Below are 19,381 nucleotides of genomic sequence, written 5' to 3' on the forward strand. Positions count from 1 at the left end.
CGGGGAAGAGCCCCGTCTCCCCCCAGGGAGCCCCACCGCTCCAGGAATGTCTGGTACATCAGGCAGCCCTCCTGTGCAGTGCCTGGTGGCGGGGAGCTTGCACAGGGAGAGTCTGAGCCCTCATCCAACGGCAGCAGCTCAGCAACACCTGCCAGGGCCTCAAAGGATGAAGGGATTCCTCGCGACAGGTTCAGGGGACCTCCACAACGGAGGCCAATCCCTTCAGGATCCCACAGGGCTAAATATCAGGGCAGAAGACAGCTGACGAGCGTGGGGACGGGGCTGCCGGCGTGGTGACGGGGGTTTGGGAAGCGCTGCAGAGGCGGCCAGCTTCCCTCCTGGCCCCGGCCGCTGGGCTCCTGCTTGTTCACTCACCTCTGGAGGCCTCCAGCCACTCGTGTTTGACGCTGTATCGGACCTGGGCTTTTGGGTGGCTCTCAGGAAGGTGACAGGCGATGACCGCCGTGTTCCCCTCATCCACTTCAATCACGTGCTGCACATCTAACTTGAAGTCCTGGAGATCTGTGGAGAGAAGGGGAGGGGCCGGTTGGGCCTCGATGGAGGAGAGAGGCAGACAGTGCAACATTTCAGGGTGGGCTTGTGCCTCAGTGTCTTTAGTCACAGTCAACAGCTGCAAGAAGCTCACACACTGGGGGTGCTCTGGGGGTGCTCCGAGTCCTTCCTGCAACCTTTTGGTGTCTAGAGGAGTCTACAGGAGGGAATGTGTGGCCCGCGTCACTGCATGGGGGGCTCAGCTGGGTGTGTATAAGCTGAGGGGGCGGGGTGTAGAGAATCCCATGAAGTGGTGCCTGTGACGCAGACCAGCCTCTTTTGTTACACTGACATGGGGGGCAAGTTGGTGGCCCATCGGCCCCACTGAGCCTGGCTGGAAATGGGTCAAAGTCAAGGCACAGATGTCCCGGCACAGCTCATGGAGACTGAAAGGAACAACGATAGCGAATGCTTATGTCTGTTTTCCAGTTCAATCAAGAATCGCCTTCTCCTCAGACATCCACAGTGAAAAGTGAAAGGCCCGAGATTCTGCTCAATTGCTAACTGTGGTTACAACCAGCAGGCTGATTCCTGCTACCCAGGAGCTATGCGGTCCTCCCCAGTATCCTCGGGGATTGGTTCCAGGTGCCCCAGTGGATACTAAAATCGGCGGATGCTCCAGTCCCTTATATAAAATTGTGCTGGAAAACGATTACAGTCGGCTTGCCGTATCCTCGGATTTTCCACCTGCAGATTCAGAGAGCCGACTACATGTCACGTCACGGCTAATTCTTTCTCAGGGCTAAGGATGGGGATCTGTGGATGTCTGAAGGATTTTCTAAGGCAAAGAGGGATGTCCCCAGTGTGGCTTAATGGCAGTGGAATGCAGGCAAGCCGAGGGTCCTGACACCAGGCTGCAGTCTCTCCTGACTTAGCTCAGTGGCAGGAAGACTGGGATTTAAACTGGGGAGGATGGAGATCCATCTGGAACAAAAGCAGGATGTTTCCTAAACAATCCAACGGTCCAAACAACAAAACTCTCTTTGAGCCAAATCACTGCTGTTGCTGAACAAAATGGGCCATTTGTGCAACGAAACCACATTCCAAATTTGGTTTTCAGGATTGTGGCTGAATTTAATTTAAGAGAGGAAATAAAACTAATAGAGAATAAGATAAGAGAGATGAAAATATTTACCCAGACACTCTCTCCATAAAGGTACTTAGAAAGCCCTGGAGGCACCATCTCTGAGTGCTGACCACACCACATTCTGATCGGCTCCTGAGAACTGATACCATCGCAGCGTAACTGCAGTTCACGGCAAGACTCCACCTGCCTGTGTGGTTGGTTCCCAGACAAGGCAAAAGGAGCGGTGGGAATCAGGTTTCTCACAGAAGACATGAGCTAATTACCAAAAACAAACTACTGTCACCAGAGGAGAGCTCAGTGATCAAGGCACTCAGTGAGGTCAAGAGATTTCCCATTTAATGGAACTTTCAAGAAGTTCTTAGTCAAGCCAAGCCAGAGCAGGGCAGGAAAGCCCTTTTATTTCTATGAAAGGATCACTGTCCCCTTGATTCCAATATTCAGTTGTGAACTTTTTAGGGGCAGGAACCAAGTCTTCTTCACCTATGTGTCCTCTGAACCTAACCAGTGCCTGGCGCAAGTAGGTGCTCAGTGAATGCTGAATGACCAATGAGTGACTATCTTGGAGCTGGGCCCCTCAAGTCAGGTACAAGATGCCCATGCATGTTGCCTGTGACATCAAATTTCATAGTTGAGTTGGGTCTATAGTATGAGCTCAAGGGCTTAGCACAACAAAATTTCTATGAACCTTTTATCCAAGTGTGGCCAACCTTTATCTAAGTTTGGATATTTTGAAAATAGAATGTTTCTTGAGTGATTACTTCCAGGGTCACAGGAAAGAGGTAAAATAGGTGTAATAAATGTGGAATAAGAAATACATGTCGTTGGTCGGGACAAGGTGGCAGAGTAGACCTTGAGCTCACCTCCTCCCACGAGCACACCAAAATCACAACTAACTGCTGAACAGCCATCAGTAGAAAAGACTGGAACCTACCAAAAAAACATATTCTACATCCAGAGACAAAGAAGGAACCACAACAAGATGGTAGTAGGGGCCCACTTGAGATATAATCAAATCCCATACCCCCAGGTGGGCAACCCACAAACTGGAGAATAATTATATCACAGAAGTTCTCCCACGGGAACAAGAGAGAGTTCTGAGCCCCATGTCAGGCTCCCCAGCTTGGGGGTCTGGCATCGAGAGGAGGAGACCCCAGAACATTTGGCTTTGAAGGTCAGTGGGGCTTGATCGCAGGAGCTCCACAGGACTGGGAGAAACAGAGATCCACTCTTAGAGGACACACACAAGGTCTTGTGTGCACTGGGACCCAGGGCAAAAGCAGTGACTTCATAGGAGCCTTGGCCAGACCTACCTGCTGGTCTTGGAGGGTCTCCTGGGGGTGGCTGTGGCTCTTTCTTGGGACATAAAAGCTGGCGGCGAACGTATCGGGATTACTCATCTGAAGGCTGACATCTTGCTTGGGTCATTAGCACCAAGACCTGACCCCACCCAACAGCCTGCAGGCTCCAGGGCTGGCACGCCTCAGCCAAACAACCAACGGGGCAGGAACACAGTCCCACCCATCAGCAGACAGGCTGCTTAAAGACTTCCTGAGCACACAGCCACCTCTAAACACGCTCCTTGACACAGCCCTGCCCACCAGATGGCCAAGACCCAATTCCACGCACCAGTGGGCAGGCACTGGCGCCTCCCACCAGGAAGCCTGCACAAGCCTCTAGACCAGCCTCACCCACCGGGGGGGCAGACACCAGAAGCAAGAAAAACAGGCACATAGCCTGCGGAACTGAGTCCAAAAACACAGGTCTGGACCTACCCTGGGACCAGCTGGTCCCTGGCCACCAGGTGACGAGAGGGGAGGGTACTGCCGGGATACATAGGACATCCCCTACTGAGGGTCACTTCTCCAAGGCTGAGAAACATAACTAACCTTCCACATACATAAAAATACAAATAGAAGTTTAGACAAAATGACACGACAGAGGAATATGTTCCAGATAAAGGAACAAGATAAAACCCCAGAAGAACAACTGAGTGACGTGGAGATAGGCAATCTACCAGAGAAAGAGTTCTGAGTAATGATCATAAAGATGATCCAAGAACTTGGGAAAAGAATGGATGCATAGAGCAAGAAGTTGCAAGACGTTTTTAACTAAGAATTAGAAAATATAAAGAACAACCAATCAGTTGAAGAATAACTGAAATGAAAAGTACTCTAGAAGAAATACATGCTGTTGACCGAGTAGTGTGGCAAAAACAATGACAGAATGCCTGATTCATCTCTATGGCCCCATTTTGCTTTCCAGGCTGAACCAGTGGTTCCTGGGGGTCAAGGTGAGCTCTCTCATGGATTCCTTCCTTTGGGTGGGTGCAGGGCCTTCTGGGCTTTTAAAGAATTATCTCATCATTATTTAATTTTGTGTTGGTGATATCCAACCCAAACTAAATTGCAAATTCCTCGCGGGCAACCTATTAATTTTGCACTCCATGCCCCCGCCCCAAGCCCCACTGCACCGTCTTCAGGATGCACCATGCTCATTTAGTCCTTGTTGAGTGACTAGTTTGGAAGGCTGTGCCCAAGGCCAGCTTCGTGGGCATGCACACTGTGCAGCTGTGCCGGGCCCTGCGCTTGGAAGACTTTCACTTTGCACTGAGCCCCACAAAATCTGTAGCCCAGTCCTGGCTGAGCCTCTCAGCCAAGAGAGCGGATGTGTTTTCTCCCAGAGAGGAGGAAGGTATGGACTGTGGGAAGGGTGGACTGCCTGTGCTCGGTGTGTTCTAGCTGGATGTTGCTATCTGCTTTCCCAAGCAAGGCACTTCGGCAATGCAAAGGTCTTAACCCTCCTCAGCACAGGGTGTGCCCTACATGCCAAGTCAGGAGGCTCCCCACGAAGTGAGCTGTGAGCGATCGTGAGCTCAGGGGCACCTGGAAAAATTCCTCAGTCACTGAGAAGCACTCTCACGCACGCTCTAATAAATCTAAAAACTACTCCACCAAGAGTTTCTGAGTTTTTGTTTCACCCTCCTCCTTCACCTCATTCTAAGAAAATCTGCCTCAAGCAAGAATGTACTTAAGCCTAACAGATCATTTGGCAAGAAAGATGTGAGCAACTGAAAGGAGTCTGGGATCAGAACGCCATCCCCAGCTTAGCCCTTGGCTTCTGCCCCATTGTAATTGAGGTCTTGTCCGTGCACGGAGCACGCTGTCCTCCACGTACCCACCTCACTGCCCCAACACTAGATAACACTATGCACTCCCCCTTAAGCCCCTCCTGGTGTCTTCTGCACGCTCTGACAATCCACTGCTGCCTTGGAGACAGCAGGCTGTGTGTGCAACAGCGGGGGCACTGGTCAGCCATGCGGCAGACGGCCCCTCTGTTCTGATGCCAACATGTGCACGACAGCCCATGCGGGCAGGACCCAGGACACCCCAGCTGGGCTTCCAGCTCCCCACAAGGGCCGACTGGCAGGCGAGCCTCCTGGCTTCAAAACAAATAAGCAGCAGTTGGGTCCTTGGCCCTGTCCCCCCAAAGCTTAAGCTTTAGCTGTTGCGTCACTAGACAAATGCTCCCAATTTGGCTGCTGGAGCAAAAGTTGAGTTTCACTAAAAAGGGATCAAAGGCAGAGTAATGAAGTGATGGACGATCTGAAAATCAGAGCACCCCCTTTTCTAGCAGTTTTGGGCAGGAAGGAGGCCAGGCAGGGGCAGAGGCTTTGTGATCAATAACAGCCTAATCAGCCACCAGATGAGAGGCAGATGCAGGGAGATCTAGTTGGCTGCACATGAAGGAAAGCAGCCTGTTCTCAGGCCCCTTTGTCTGCAAAGCCAGTTTCCCGGCGAGTCCCTGGGCTGCTCAGAGTGCCTCGCTGGGAATAGTGGGGCAGGCCCTTCAGTTACAAATGGGGTTCGCAGGCCTCAGGCCTCGCTGCAGAATGATGGATCAGGTTTCCTGGGGGAAATGGTTTGACAGGACACCTGCCCTTGCCTGTTGGCTGGTGTGTTTGAGAAATCCATTAGAGGAGTGTTTTTGCAGCTTTAATCCTCTTACCTTCCCTCAGACCCTTCTTTTGCATCTCCTCTCTGTGTATTCTTCCAACTATTTTATTAACTTGTTGGCACTAATCAAATGCCAGTAGGCTCACTCCTGTTTCTCAGCTCTCAACAGGTCAGAAGCCCTGGTCTTTGAGGCCATCTCTGGGTTTATGGACCTTCTTTATTAGTCACAGAACTTTGTGCTTTCTGAGAAGGCCCATAACATCTCAGGCTCCATATGGAACCCTTTCCAGTTCCTTGCCTTCTAAGCACTCCATTTCTTAACGGAACATATATCTTCTGATATATCACTTCCGTAGGAGCCTTGGATACACAGATTACAGGGATCTGTTCAGACACAAAACATGCAATATGCTCTGAGTTTCCTCTTCACATTTACAGGGTACATCAGGCTCCTACTTTCTTGGCTATGGGGAAAAAAGAAGGAAAATAAACTTCCAGAGGCATGTCGGGGTGTGGCTGCCATCACCAGGATCATATGCGAAGCTACAAATTGACAAGTTTCAACTTGGGCCCCTTTTGAGTTTCTTTCTCTCCACCTTCTAGCCTGGATCCTTCCTTTATGAATAAAAGGCTCAGTAGATCTATGAATTAAATGACAACATTTAGTGTATGTTTGTTCATTCTCATGACACAAAATTGTCAAATCTTAATTGTAGGCTCAGCCTCCAATTTTTATAGACTTTACCTGTCCCGTTACGTGGTACACTGTGCCTCAGCAAAATGCCCCCAGTGTAATCAATAAACCTAAATTTTACTTTCAAGGAGTTTCCTTATTTGATCATCTTCTCCCCGAGTCCTCCCTTAGGCTGAAAATTAAAGTTTGCTTCTGTTTAAGAAAGAAGTCAGGTAAGACGGTGTCTTCAGGTGGAGGCTGCCTGGATTTACCAACGTTCCCATCTCCCTGAGCGCTGCTGAGCGATTAAAAACATTCCGGCTTTCAACGCATCCAGGCATTTCTCGTACCTGGTCAGTCCCGTCCTACCCTCCTGCCTGTTCTCAGGGAGCACAGGACAAGCCCGCACTCATCTGCCGAGGCTTGGATGGGATCCACCAGATCGCGGGGCGACTGCACTGGGCTCACTTGGCAACGCCGCTGGGGTGGCTCAGCAGCCTCGTGGCCGTCGGCAAGTTTCTAGGCTGACCGATCATTCTACCCCCCAACTCTCCTGGCCGCCAGGCCTCAACGTGCCCCTGTGCTGGCTCGCTGCGTCTACGGCCAGTGGTACAAAGCGTAGAAAGAGCTTGCCTAATGGAGTACCCCAGTGACATGCTGACCCTGTGGCCCATCCCTGCATGTTTTGAAAGGCAGCAAAGGTGCAAAGGAAGTAGAACTAAGAGCCCAGGGCTCACGGCTCTACAGATGGACTTGGAGGTGGTGTCTGAGCAAGTGAAGGGTCCTAGGCCTTGCCTCCCTGTGTGGGCTCTTACAATGCAGGGGCTCCCCAGTGCCGTGAACTGCTTCACGGATGGGCAGAGAATCACAGCACGACTTGATCTCCAAGTCACCTGAGGAGCCACGGCCTGGCATGACCCCAAGGTCAAGCCTCTGAAAGGAAGTGAGCTACAAGTGGAAAACCACGGTGATGGACTGCAGAAGCGGAGTGGAGGCTGGATCCTGACGGTGCTCCTGTTAGAGGTGGGACTGCCTGGGTCCTGGTGAGTGGACGGGGTTTACCGTGGGATGGGCAGGCCTCTCAGATGCCACGCATTCTGGGTAGTGACTAAGCCTATTACTAGTCCATAGCCCTGGCACACAGACCACTGAAGTCAAACCCAACTGCAGCCCACAAGACTGGGCAAAATCTGCATATTCTGCAGTCGGCATCTGGCCCAATACCATCCCTCCAGACACCATTGATTCATTCACTCAGCCAGCCAGAAGCTGCAAAGATAGCAAGAAGATAAAGACATAGTTCCTAACCACAGGAGCTTTACTCTAATAGAAAAGACAGTTAAAACAACACACAAGGCAGGGTACAACAATTCGCAAGAGTGGTGTCCCCAGGAGTAGTCCCTGCCACCTTCACCAGCATTCCAACCTAAGTTAGGTTACCTCGATCTCCAGAGCAACTTAGAAAGGGGGTTGGCGGAGTGAGTAACCCTCCCTTTGCAGGCTGGAAGAGTGGACAAATACATTTGCTCTCTTCAGGATTTTTTTTCTGCCTGTTCAATTGCATAATTTTGGCTCCAAAGCTCTCTCCTGACAGCCATGGAAACGTGACATGAAACTTCTCACACACACTTTCTGATGAAAGTAAGGCATGCTCTCTTTTATTTAAATAAAAACAGTTTCTATGGGGGAGAAAAAAACCTTGGCAGATGCCAAACACATTAGTTGTTAAATCTTGTGTTTCTTTCTTTTCTTTTGAGTTAAGGTGGGGTGTGCACCTAGATTGGAGCAGTGGGAGAAAGCTGAGGATGGGGAAGAGATGAAAGAGCCAGAGGGAGGAGGGCAGAAGATCAGAGTCAAGACTGGAGGTGGGCAGGACAGGAGAGAGGGCATAAAAGGAGGGGTGTGAGAGGAAGAAGGAGGAAAATAAAAAGAACCTAGTTTGCAATGTCATTAAATGATTTGCAGTAAACTGGCCTAATGCTTCAGGAATTTCTTGGCTTGAACCAATTAAAAAAAAATATATATATATTTTTAAAAAGACATATGAGAATGAGAAATGTTATTAATCCTTGAAAACAAATCAAGGATGGGAGCCGTTTCTCCACTGAGTCTGGCAGCCAGATGAACAGAGAAGATGTCTGTAGACCATCCCATTTATTTGACTTCAGTGCTGCTGTGAAGTAGGGCTGGCTAGCAGAACTGGGGAGTTTCTTTTGGACCAGACGAAGGAATAAAATGGTTTGAAAACATACACTGGGGAAAGAGAGAAGAAGGAAAAAAAAAAGATTTACTTGCCAGCAACCCACATCACACATATTTCTCTGATCAACCGAATATAAACTAGAAACTTAGCAATGGGAAAATGAATGTGAATCCCGGTGGTCTGGACTCATCAGAGCCAGAGCTGGTTCCTGGCATGGCCTTTGGCAGGCTGGCGGTCTGTACAGGAAGAGAGAGAGGAGAGAAGACGGAGGCGTTCAGAGGAACAGTGGACGTGAACCCTTCAGCGTGGCCTTTACAAACAGAATTCTAGGTGGGAGAGGCAGGGCACAGTCTGAAGGCCGTGGGACCCACAGTGGTTCCCACTTTCCCCTCCACACACCTGGGAACTACGTAGTCCTAAAAGCAGTAATGATTACCCGTGTCGTCCGCCCACCCTCTCTGACGGTGTCCTGTGAGGTGTCTGGGAGGACGTGGAGCCACTTCCACTGGCGTCTCCCTTCAAACGTTCCAGAGTTTCCTCTAAAAATGCTTTATGCTTCTGACGTCCATCAATTTTTCTAAACCCTTCCTGAATCTATTTGTATTTTCAGCCTGTTTATATCCCAAGATGTTGCTTCATCCTTTCTTGTTTACTTCCTCAAATTTTTTACTATGTCATAATCTGGTGAAGAAATCTTTGTTCACCTTCGGCATGCCCTTTCTGATCTTCTAGACTTCAAACACATCTTATCTGGGAGTCTGCCTCTCCCTAGACATTCACCGAAGGCCTAGCCTGTGCCAGGCCCCTTGTGCAGCAGTGTGGTGGTCACAGAGGTGAAGGGCAAAGAGACGGTGGCAGGAGAGGCCTAGAGAAGTAAACTCGGGATGGTAGGGAGCCGGGAAGAGGGGACCCCACTCCAGACTTGGGGGGTCGAGGGGGTCAAGAAAAGATACTTAGAGGAGAAGATACTTGAATCTTGAAAACTGAGAAGGAATGTATTAACCCAAGGGAGGTGGGAACTTTCTGGGGAAGAGAACGGAAAGGAGATTGTTACAGGTGGACGGAGCGCCATTCCAAAAACCAGTGCAAGACTAGCTGAGGAAATGGCAGGGTTGCTGGGTCTAGAGGGGGGGTTTGGGCTGAGAGTGGGGCTTAAGTGTCGCGCTGCAGCCTGAGTCTTACTCTGTGACGCCTTTTCAATGTTTTTAAGTAGAAAAGGAGCGCAGTCACCAAAAAGTAAGCACAATTTTCCCTAAAGAAAAAAACATGCTGTTTCTGCCTCAGCAAGTTTTGCTTTTTCCTTTGGCTTACCTTTTTTTTCCCTCAGTATTAAGTGATAGTCCTTTATTTAGATTTGAACATTTTGTCCCATTTGCAGGACAGACTCACTGTTCTATAGTTCCTGGGACTATTACCAGATTCCAAAAATGGTTGAAAGTCTAAAAACAAGATCAGGGTAGAAATCCCTAAACTCTTCTACACACACACAAAAAAGGAGCCAAGGAACTCATTTGCTCTCTTGATTCTTTTTCATTTTAAAGGAACCATCTTGCATCATGTTCTTTAAAGGTTCCAGTGATTTCAAGCAAGCTAATCAATCCTCCCCCTCGTCTTCCTGGGCAAAAGCCTTCTTAAAGTGTGTTCTGGCTCACTGAATCTATAGTTGTACCTGCTTAACACACTGTGTGGTCCTTCCCTTTTCTCTTAGCTTAGAAAATGAACCTAGGATTTTATTTAAGCATATGGCTGTGTGTGCAAAGAACAGACTGAGGAGAGGAGTGGGGTAGGTTAAGAGTTCTCAGCATGTCCTTGGGAGAAGATGAACCATGGAATTGAGTCCTCTTTTGGTAAATATTGACCGTTGCTAAATAGAGAATTGGAACCCTGGCTGGTTGGGGCAGTTGCTGCCATGATGCCCTGAGCTAACTCCACACATTTGTCTGGGCACCTGTGCCAGGCCTACTGGGATTAGCATTGCCAAAGCCACTTGAAGATTTCACCAGAATACCAGGGGAAATTCTTGTGAGGTGTGAATTTCTGCCTGTATCCAGTAGAAAACAGACAGGGTTAATATGACTTTGGCCTAAAGCTGTAAGGTATTCCTTAGTCATCTCCTATTTAGGTACTCAAGTTGCTTAGTACCTTTTAGGTTTAAGCTGTCTTTCAATAATTTTCTCGTCCAACTGGCAAAGTAAAATACACAACACTTAACGGCATAAAGCAGTTGGATTTCAAGCTCAAGTTAGTTCTCCTTTTCCAACTATACCACCATGTGGAGCTGTCTCTCTGCCTCTCCCAGCAAAGGCAGATTCACACTCTGCCTGGCGGGTATCTTCAGACCCAGCTTTCAGCTGCAGACTCCTTTCCCCTCCCAGGGAAATACAGCCACTGGGTGATTGTCTCTCTCTTGCTACCTCATCCTAATTTCAGGACCTGACTGAACTCACTATGGAAGTATCTGCACCGTCCAAGAAACTGCACTGGGCTTAGGTCTAAGTACACGATGTAGAGAGCTGAACTTCCCTGTTGAAGGTCTGAGAAAGGGATGTGAGGACTCAAACAATTAGAGATAAAGGTTGTCCCGCACACATTCTTCAAGGCTCAACCCTGAGTCTTCCTCGATCCCCTGAAACTGAAATGAATCACTGTTCACCTGAGCTCCCATTAAAATCTGTTCATATCTCTATTAGGCAACTCGTGGGTCTGACTGACTTGCTTTATGGCTAACATGTAAATGCAGTCCACCTTCTCCATCAGACTAAGAGCTCCTCAACCGGAGGGACTCGGTCTTACTGTGCTGTTGGAAATTCTAAACACTCCCCAATTCGCAGGACACCAACCTCCAAAACACCCAGATACTGAACTCAGGAGAATGGTTGGTTTGCTGGTTCCCTAGTGGGACTCATGAATCGCCAGCCTGCTGTCTAGCCCTATGGATTTTGGACTTACCAACCTCCACAATCGTGTGAGCCGATTCTTTAAAATAAATCTTTCTCTCCCTTTCGTTTTTCCTTTCTCTACTCCTTTTTCTCTCTCTCTCTCCCCATATGTGTGTATGTGTGTGTATAATTATATATATGTTCGCCATAAAGTTACATGTGTATAATTATATAAGTGTATATATACATATGTATATATATGTGTGTATATATAATCATATGTATGTTCTCCATAGAATTATATGTGTGTTTACATAATTATGTGTGTGTGTATATATACATACATGCATTTTATATATATATGTAGAGAGAGAGAGAGTGGGGGAGAGAGATTGGTTCCTCTTCTCTGGAGAACCCTGACTAAAAACAAGGATAAAGGAAGCTAGAAATATTTTTTAAAAATGTCGACAGTGATCCTTAATGGCCTGTTCTAATTCAGGGTCACAGCACAGAAGACCTTAAGGAAGTGTCTGATGGGAATCAGAGCTGGGGAGCTGAGTAAGAAGAGTCACGGCTTCTGTTTGTGGAACTCACAAGGCCAAGGGCCAGGGTCGGCCCATCCTGCCAGCGCAAATCAGCACTGTCTCCTTGGAACAATAAGCAGCAGTGAACCACACAAGCATAAATGGGCAGCTCTGCGGGCTGCACTGACAACATACATGCAGTGACACTACGGCTGCTCTCAAAGGTGGCGGGGAGGTGGGAACCCAGGTTGGAGAACATGTGTGCAGGGGAAGCTAAGAAATTCACAGGAAATGGGTTTGTTCTCTCTTCCTGATAAGCCAGTCCTCTCTCTCGGCTCTGGCTGTGACGGAAGCTTCGCCACCCCTGGGCTCTGTCGTCCTAGGGCTGCTCCCAGAATGGAGTTGGGCAGCACAGGGTTGGGCACAGGCCTCAGAGCCTTCTGCAAGAGGACACTCCACAGATAGGGGCTGACCAAATGGGTGAGTGAATAAAGTCTGGACTTCATAAAATGCCAGAAAATATTACTATCATATACTCTCTCATTTGATTCTCTAAAAAACAAAACAAAACAAAACCGTAAGATGGATGAGGTAATCATTACTGTACTCATTTCACAGTTGTGGCAATCTGAGAAATTAAGTGACTTGCCCAAAGCCACATTAACTCTCAAGTGGCAGAGTTAAAACTTAAAAAAAAAAAAAAAAAAAATCCTCGGTTTAAGTTTCTTGTTTCTTCCATTATACCAGTTTGGCTCTTCATTTCACTCATGGGTTAAATTATGGTAACAAAGGGCCCCTGTCCCCTTCTGACCTTTCCTCAAAGGCACAGAGTCATGGACACAGCTGCCTAAGGGGAACTCCTTCCTTTCCTGTCAGCTGTCTTGCCTCTGATCTCTGTTGCCAGAGAAGGATAATTCAGGAGTACGTGACTGGTCCTAGGGCTTAAAGACCTTACGGAGGGGTTACAGATCGGCTCTTAATTAAACCAGCACCAGCATAAGACTTCACATTAGCCTGAGGACTAAAATCCCCAGATATAGAATTACTACCCAGTTACTGCCTATTTTATTTCCAACTATGACGAGGACCTAGGGATTATAGGATAACTGGGAGAATTAACTAAAAAGATAGAAAGAAGGTAAAAATGAAGAATTATTAGGAGTTTATCTGAATGGTAGACGACTAGTGGTAAGGGGCAGGAAAGAGCTTTCACGCTGCATGCCAGCTCTGAACTGGTTGTGGTTACGTGCTGTGCTGTGTGGAGAACAATGCTAAGGACGCCTCGGGGTCCAGGAACAAGGAATGCGGTGTCCACGGGCAACACCTGCCGTTGGTTCAGGCGCAGAGTGGTTGGCACCCGGGTGTAAAGCTTGTGAAAAGGGAGGTAAGAGGAAGAGAGGTAAGGAAGGAGAGCAAAGTCAAAGCATTTCAAGAAGAATTAGACAAGATGGTCTGAAGAGAGGCATTAGCAGCAAGAGAGATTCACCACAAAGAAAGCTTAAGTGAAAAGGGAAAAAATATCTCCACAGAAGAGAGTGGGAAGGGCACCTCCACAGAGAGTAAGAAAAGCAGTTCTCCACACAGCCAGGACCACCTGGAGGAGAGGGTGGGAGTGCACAGGTGAGACTTCAGGTGGTCCCATTTTACCTGAAGAACACAGGCTGATGTCACCAGGCAGGGGTAAAGTTCAAGTGCACCCCCCTGGCATCAGAGTAGAAGTGGTCTGGACCAGGGAAGTTCTGCTAGCAGCCTCCTCCGCATCCCTGAATCCTCAAGCCAGGTCTTAGCCCCCATCACTGAAAGCCCCCATCACTGAAAGCCCCATCACTGAAAGCCCCATCACTGAAAGCCCCCATCACTGAAAGCCCCCATCACTGAAAGCCCCCATCACTGAAAGCCCCATCACTGAAAGCCCCATCACTGAAAGCCCCCAGTGATCTCTAGGGGTTCACCGAGATGCAAGAGGCAGCATCCTGCCAGGGAGGCCAAACAGCAAGTGCTCTGCCTGAGGATGAACATCTGAATACACTGGGGAGAGGCCGGAGGAGAAGAAAGCCTGAAACACCAAGTGTGGGTGTGTGTGCGTGCGTGCGTGTGAGCGCCGGCACACCGCTGCCGGCCTCGCCTCCGAATGCAGACCGTGCCTTCCATAATCCCTTCTACCGCTCGGCCTCCCTCGCACATAAGCCACCCAGCAAAACACAGCCCCCATTCTGCTCAGGAATGTGCTTTGGGAAACTTAATCTAGCTGCTGAGTCTGGGCCAAATCCCCCATGGCATTAACCCAAGGACAGCAGCCCTCGCTCCCGCCTTCCCGCCACCCCGTCACTGCCTCCTCCAAGTTCGGGAGGCTGTAGTTCCAGCCCACCAACTCCCTCTCCCCAGGACGCAGACCCTCCAAGCGCGCTCTCCCCATTTCCAGCACTTCTCCATCCATCTTCTGGTCAGGGCCAAACATTTCTCTTCTGATTCATGCCTAAATGACACGCCAATAGCTCTTGGTTTTCAAACAAGACTCGCCTCAGCTTCTGCACAAGCCCCCTCTTCTCTCACTGTGCCTTCTTGGGTTGCAACCAAACATTCCCTTTGTCCTCACTGCCAACTGCAGATCCCTTTGAGCACCAGAGAAAGAAGGGGCCAGGAATTTTTTAAAAATAAAGGCTATAAATTGTCTCTCCTCACACAGATTCACCTTGAAGTAGAAGGAGGGCTCCAAAATAAATCTTCTACTCTCCAGCTCTCCCGTTCACCAAACAACGAGAGGTTCAGCCTGGCTCATGATTAGGCCAAGTTAGGGAGTCTCCCAAGTCTTCACAGACGAGGGCTGACCATTTGCAGGTGAGCAGACCTCCTGGCGGAGCGGCGCTGCTGAAGGCACAGAGGTGGCTAAAAGGCACCTCTTATTTGTAATAATGAACAACTGGCAAGGACCTGACTGCCCAGCACTAGGAAGAGCGTTCAGGACACTGTGATAGAGCCACTCTGGGATGTTCTAGGGCCGTGAGCAACGGTGCTCCTGCTCTGGTGGGGATGGGGGACAGATTAACCAGGAGCGTGCCGGAGCGGTGCTTACACGGTATGTACACGCGAAAAACACGTTGGGCTGTTCACTTAACATTCGAGCATTTTGTGTACTTTACTGGATGCATTTTATACTCAATAAAAAAGAAAACGTAAATACGGTCATATGGCCAATGGAAAATGCTTGCCATACGATGCCAAAGGGGAGAGAATAAGGACAGAAACTGTATATTCAGTAGTGTAAAAATATAGGTAGGGATGAAGACCAGAAGGGTATACTCCAAAATGATGATGGTGGTTGTACGAGGATGGTGGGGAGACATTATGTTCCATATATTTTAAACTTTCTAGAGTGTCAATTTAATTATAATTTAAAAATATACGAGAGAATTGTGATGGTAAGAAGTGTAGCTCTGGCCTCAGCCCTTCTTGTTATGATGAGATGACCCCTGTCACCCTCCTCCCCCAGCTCTCCCAGCACCCTCCCCCAGCCCACCAGCACACCTGGGGGGAGGGCCCAGCAGGTGGCCCAGGGCCTGCCTGCCTCATTGAACCCGAACCCTAACCCTAACCCAGAGGCCTGGCACTCAGATTCAGTGAGTGCTGCTGCGGCCACAAAGGCAAAGTGGCTCCAAGATGCAGCCCAGGCTTGGCCTCCTCCCCTAGGGAGGTAGCTAGGGACCCACCCTGTCTTCCGGCCTCCTCTGAGAAGAGGGCAGGGCTGCTAGACTGGTTCCCCAGGAAACAGGAATACCGTTGCCAGCCTCGTTCTATTCTCTATTCTCCCACGGGAGTGAAGTCCCTCTAGGGATCTGGAAACCAGAGGGCAGGGCGGGGTCCTTTCTCCCCTGCTTTCCTACTCCCCCATCTCTCACCACTTTCTCCCCAGGACTCACACCTCACACCTCAGGGACCCCAGCCGACGCTTAAGGAGCATCTTAGAAGCTGGCTGCCTTAGGTGTGACCCGTAACATAAGGACCACCAACCTCCTGGAACCACATGGTCCAGGAGGTGATAACGATGGTGACGTGGAAGCAGGGCTGTCCGGGATAAGGAGGCTCAGCTAAGTCGTGAGGGGACAAGCTCAGGAGACCTTCTCAAAGGTTAAGCCCAAACACCATGGAACAAGATTCCCTGTTTCCTAGGCTTCAGCCACCAGGAAGGGGAGGTAATTCTTAATACTGTTGACCTTGAACAACATAGGTTTGAACTGCGTGGGTCCACGTGGCTGGGGATCTTTTCCCCCACAGTAAATACTATGGCACTGCATGACCCGAGGTTGGTTGGACCTGCGGATGCAGAGGACCCCTTATGAGTTATATGCCAATTCTCGAGTGCCCAGAGGGTCGGCGACCCTCACCCTGCATTGTTCAAGGGCCAAGTGAATGTCCTGGCTCTAGACTCCGCATATAAGAGCAGGTGTTGCGGCTGTGCTTCCAAAATAAGCCTTTGGAAGTTTATTTAACCAGTCAAGTCTCATTTCCCATATGTACCAAGGGTAGAAAATCAGGTAATGTGTGTATTGAGCTTGGGCACAACAGTGTATCCAAGTGGTAATTATCTATAAGAGCAGCATGAAGTCTTCTCCCGGCATCCTCCTTGGACCAAACTGTCGCCTCATTTCTTCCTCTCTACCCTCTGTCCCACAGTTTCCTTTTCATTGTGTTCCACTATCTCTGTTTCAGGAATTTAGACTATGCCTGCCCCGCACAGAGGCAGGAGGCCAAGGGGGAATGGGCAGGCTCTGTTCGGACCACACGTGGCCCTGTACACGCTCCGACTGCAACTGCTGCGAGGATGGGGGGCGGGGGCACAACGACATTGAAGACCACAGGGCGACCAAGTAGAAAGGCCCGGCGCAGCCCAGCTCCGGGGCCCACAGAAACAGTTCAACCATGTCAAGTTCCCTTCTTTCTACACGCTCACTCCAGACATCGCCTCTGCTCAGAGCACAAAGGTCCCCAGCCACTGGAGATGACTGGGCAGCCGCCACTCTCTGATTGGAAACGTCAGCTGGCAAGGCCCCTTTTATGGTGGGACTGATGACAGGGGGTTTGATTGGGGTGGGGCACAGAGAGAGAATGGGAGAGGGCAGAGGAGCAGTACTCACTAGCTAGTGTCACGGTGGCTGGCACGCTGGCCACAGCCCCTGCAGGCATCCGGGCCACACACTGGTACCGTCCCACAGTGTGGTTGCTGAGGGCAGTGATGACGAGGGTCCCGCGGGTGATGAGGACGCCCCGGGCATCATCCGAGCCATTCAGCTCCTTCCCGTTCAGGCGCCAGGTGGTGTTCATCCAGGGGGGCTCCACCACGCAGCCCAGGATCACGGTTCCTCCGAGCTTCTGGACGGTGGAAGAAGGCTGGACAGTGACCTGAGGGACCTCGTCTGGAGGAAGAACAGGGAGGCAGCGATGAACTGACACCCCCAAGAAACCAACGGCGTGACCTGCTAAGAAGCACAGCACCCAGGTAGCCTTTCAGAGTTGAGCAACCCAGAGAGGAGTTGACCTTTCTCTGAAGAACTCTGCTGACCTTGGGTCCATTTCCCCAACCTGGCCTTTTCCCCAGAAAGTAGACTGGAGTGGCAGTGTGGTGTGAAGGCAAGAGCTCAGGCTTTGGATCTGAACAGGAGCTGCGTCTGAATCCCAGTGGCACTGCTTCTGAGCCAGGGAACTTTAGCCTTTTGGGGTCTCAGTTTCTTATCTGTAAAATGGGACTAATAATATTTGTCTTGCAGCGTCGCTGGGAAGCTGACAAACAACGCTGGTAAACTGCCTGCTGTAATGCCATATAGTAAGTGCTCAATAAAAGGCAGTTCAGCCATTATCGTTACTCCTCCTCTAGTATAAGTTTCAAATGATTAAAATACCAAAATACAACCAATATGAGGTTATTGAGATCATTTCTCATCTTGTATTATTGAGCGTGTCCCTGAAGGTCAGTGGGAAGGAAATGCTCTTTGAATTCCAGGAGGAAGGAGGCCTTTTATAGAGGGTCCTCGTAGAATGCTTGATGCTTCCCTCTGACACTAGGGGCAAAGTGTTCTTCCCAGAAGGGCCACTGAGAAGGCAAGGAAAACACTCACTCAGGTTCGCGAAGCAGCCCGCCATGGCCAAGAGGAGGCAAGCAAGTGTGACCTCGGGCCTCTTTCCTCTCTGCGTTTTCATCATCCCACGCGGCATGGTGTGTCAACGTCCCATAAGCCAAAGGAGTCACTCAAAGAGGCACCGCAATCCCCTGCTACACTCTGTTGTGAAAAAGAGAGAGAAACAGCCATGGTAAGAATGCCTGGGGCACCCCTGTGGTAGCCATGGGGCCTGGCTTTGTCCCCATGCCCCCTGCTTCCATCACACAGGTGGTAACATTCAAAGTCTTGACCTGACCGGCTGTTGGAAGACTAAAGAACACTCTCATGCCATTTCTCATCTAACATAAGCTGCTTCTAAGTTGCCCCTTTGAGCTAGAAGGTGATGTCATGGTAAGAAGGCCAGAGCCTTGCCCAGTGCACCCACAGCAACAAGGACAGGAGAGCCCAGGACATGGAGAGGCGGAGACTGGCAGCCATGTCCCAGGCTCAGGGCAGTGAGTAGCCAGCACAGATGCTGGAAAGGATGCAGTTATCTTTACCATTTGCTTGCAGGAGGCTAGGTGCCCAGGGCTACGTGGCGCACCACGCTGCTAGTTTAGACTACTGTGCACAGTGCTGTCACAGTATACTGAATGCGTGCTGCATCCCTCGTTTAGGGGATGTTACTAATTAATGAATCCTAAAGTCTCAGGGGCTCATGAAAGATCTCCTGTTTTGACTCACCCCAGCCCTTCACCTACATCCTTGTCAACATTCTTTGATTTCCTGGAACCTACCAACCCTCCTCAGCTTGTCTAACCTCTGCAACTCCAGACACAAACACAGACAAAAGTCACACTCAGCCAAGGCCCCTCTTCTTCTCTCCACCCCCTGGTGCTGAAATTCCGGTATTTTCCATCTCTACAAAATCTGTACTTTTTTTTTTTTTTTTTAAATCATTGCCAAATCATTTTTTTTTCCAGAGGCTCTCCTTTATATGCATTCTTTTTGGCCCTGAGTACTAATCAGATTATTTTAAGTTTTAGTGACATAAAATTTTCACATAGTGAAACACACAGATCTTAAATGTATAATCATAAATGTGCATGTGCCTAATACATTTTTAAAAAGTGACAGAATTAAAGTGGAAATTAGGCAGTTTTATAATCATAGTGGCAATTGTTACACTCCCCACGTAATAACTGATAGAACAGTTAGACGAAAAACTGTAGGGATATAGAAGATCTGAATAACAATGTCTACCTTCCTGATCTAATTGACATTCATTAATCATTAGAGCCAACAACAGTATTCTTTTCAAGTGCATATGGGATGTTCACAAATGCAGACCAAATATTGGGCCATAAAATTTCAAAAGACTGAAATTTTACAGAGTATGTTACTTGAACACAATGGAA

At 49.2% G+C, this 19,381-nt stretch overlaps 1 protein-coding gene across 11 annotated transcripts in view; it reads right to left on the bottom strand.

Annotated features, from left to right (window-relative positions):
* BOC (BOC cell adhesion associated, oncogene regulated) overlaps nucleotides 1-19,381 on the bottom strand; it is an 83,137-nt gene that overhangs the window by 26,785 nt on the left and 36,971 nt on the right. For 8 of the 11 annotated variants that reach the window (XR_005019624.1, XM_036849478.1, XM_036849473.1 and 5 more), the window contains exons 3-5: nucleotides 17,982-18,146; nucleotides 17,004-17,282; nucleotides 376-522 (exon numbers count right to left, since the gene is read on the bottom strand). Coding sequence is in view for 10 of the 11 variants with exons in the window: in XM_036849478.1 (XP_036705373.1) it covers nucleotides 376-522; nucleotides 17,004-17,282; nucleotides 17,982-18,078 (523 nt within the window). In the remaining variant the exon portion in view is untranslated. The remainder of the gene's footprint in view (nucleotides 1-375; nucleotides 523-17,003; nucleotides 17,283-17,981; nucleotides 18,147-19,381) is intronic. The other 3 variants (XM_036849474.1, XM_036849475.1, XM_036849477.1) reach the window with 1 other exon arrangement.

Source organism: Balaenoptera musculus, chromosome 4 (genome assembly GCF_009873245.2).
Source record: "Balaenoptera musculus isolate JJ_BM4_2016_0621 chromosome 4, mBalMus1.pri.v3, whole genome shotgun sequence".
Taxonomy (NCBI): domain Eukaryota; kingdom Metazoa; phylum Chordata; class Mammalia; order Artiodactyla; family Balaenopteridae; genus Balaenoptera; species Balaenoptera musculus.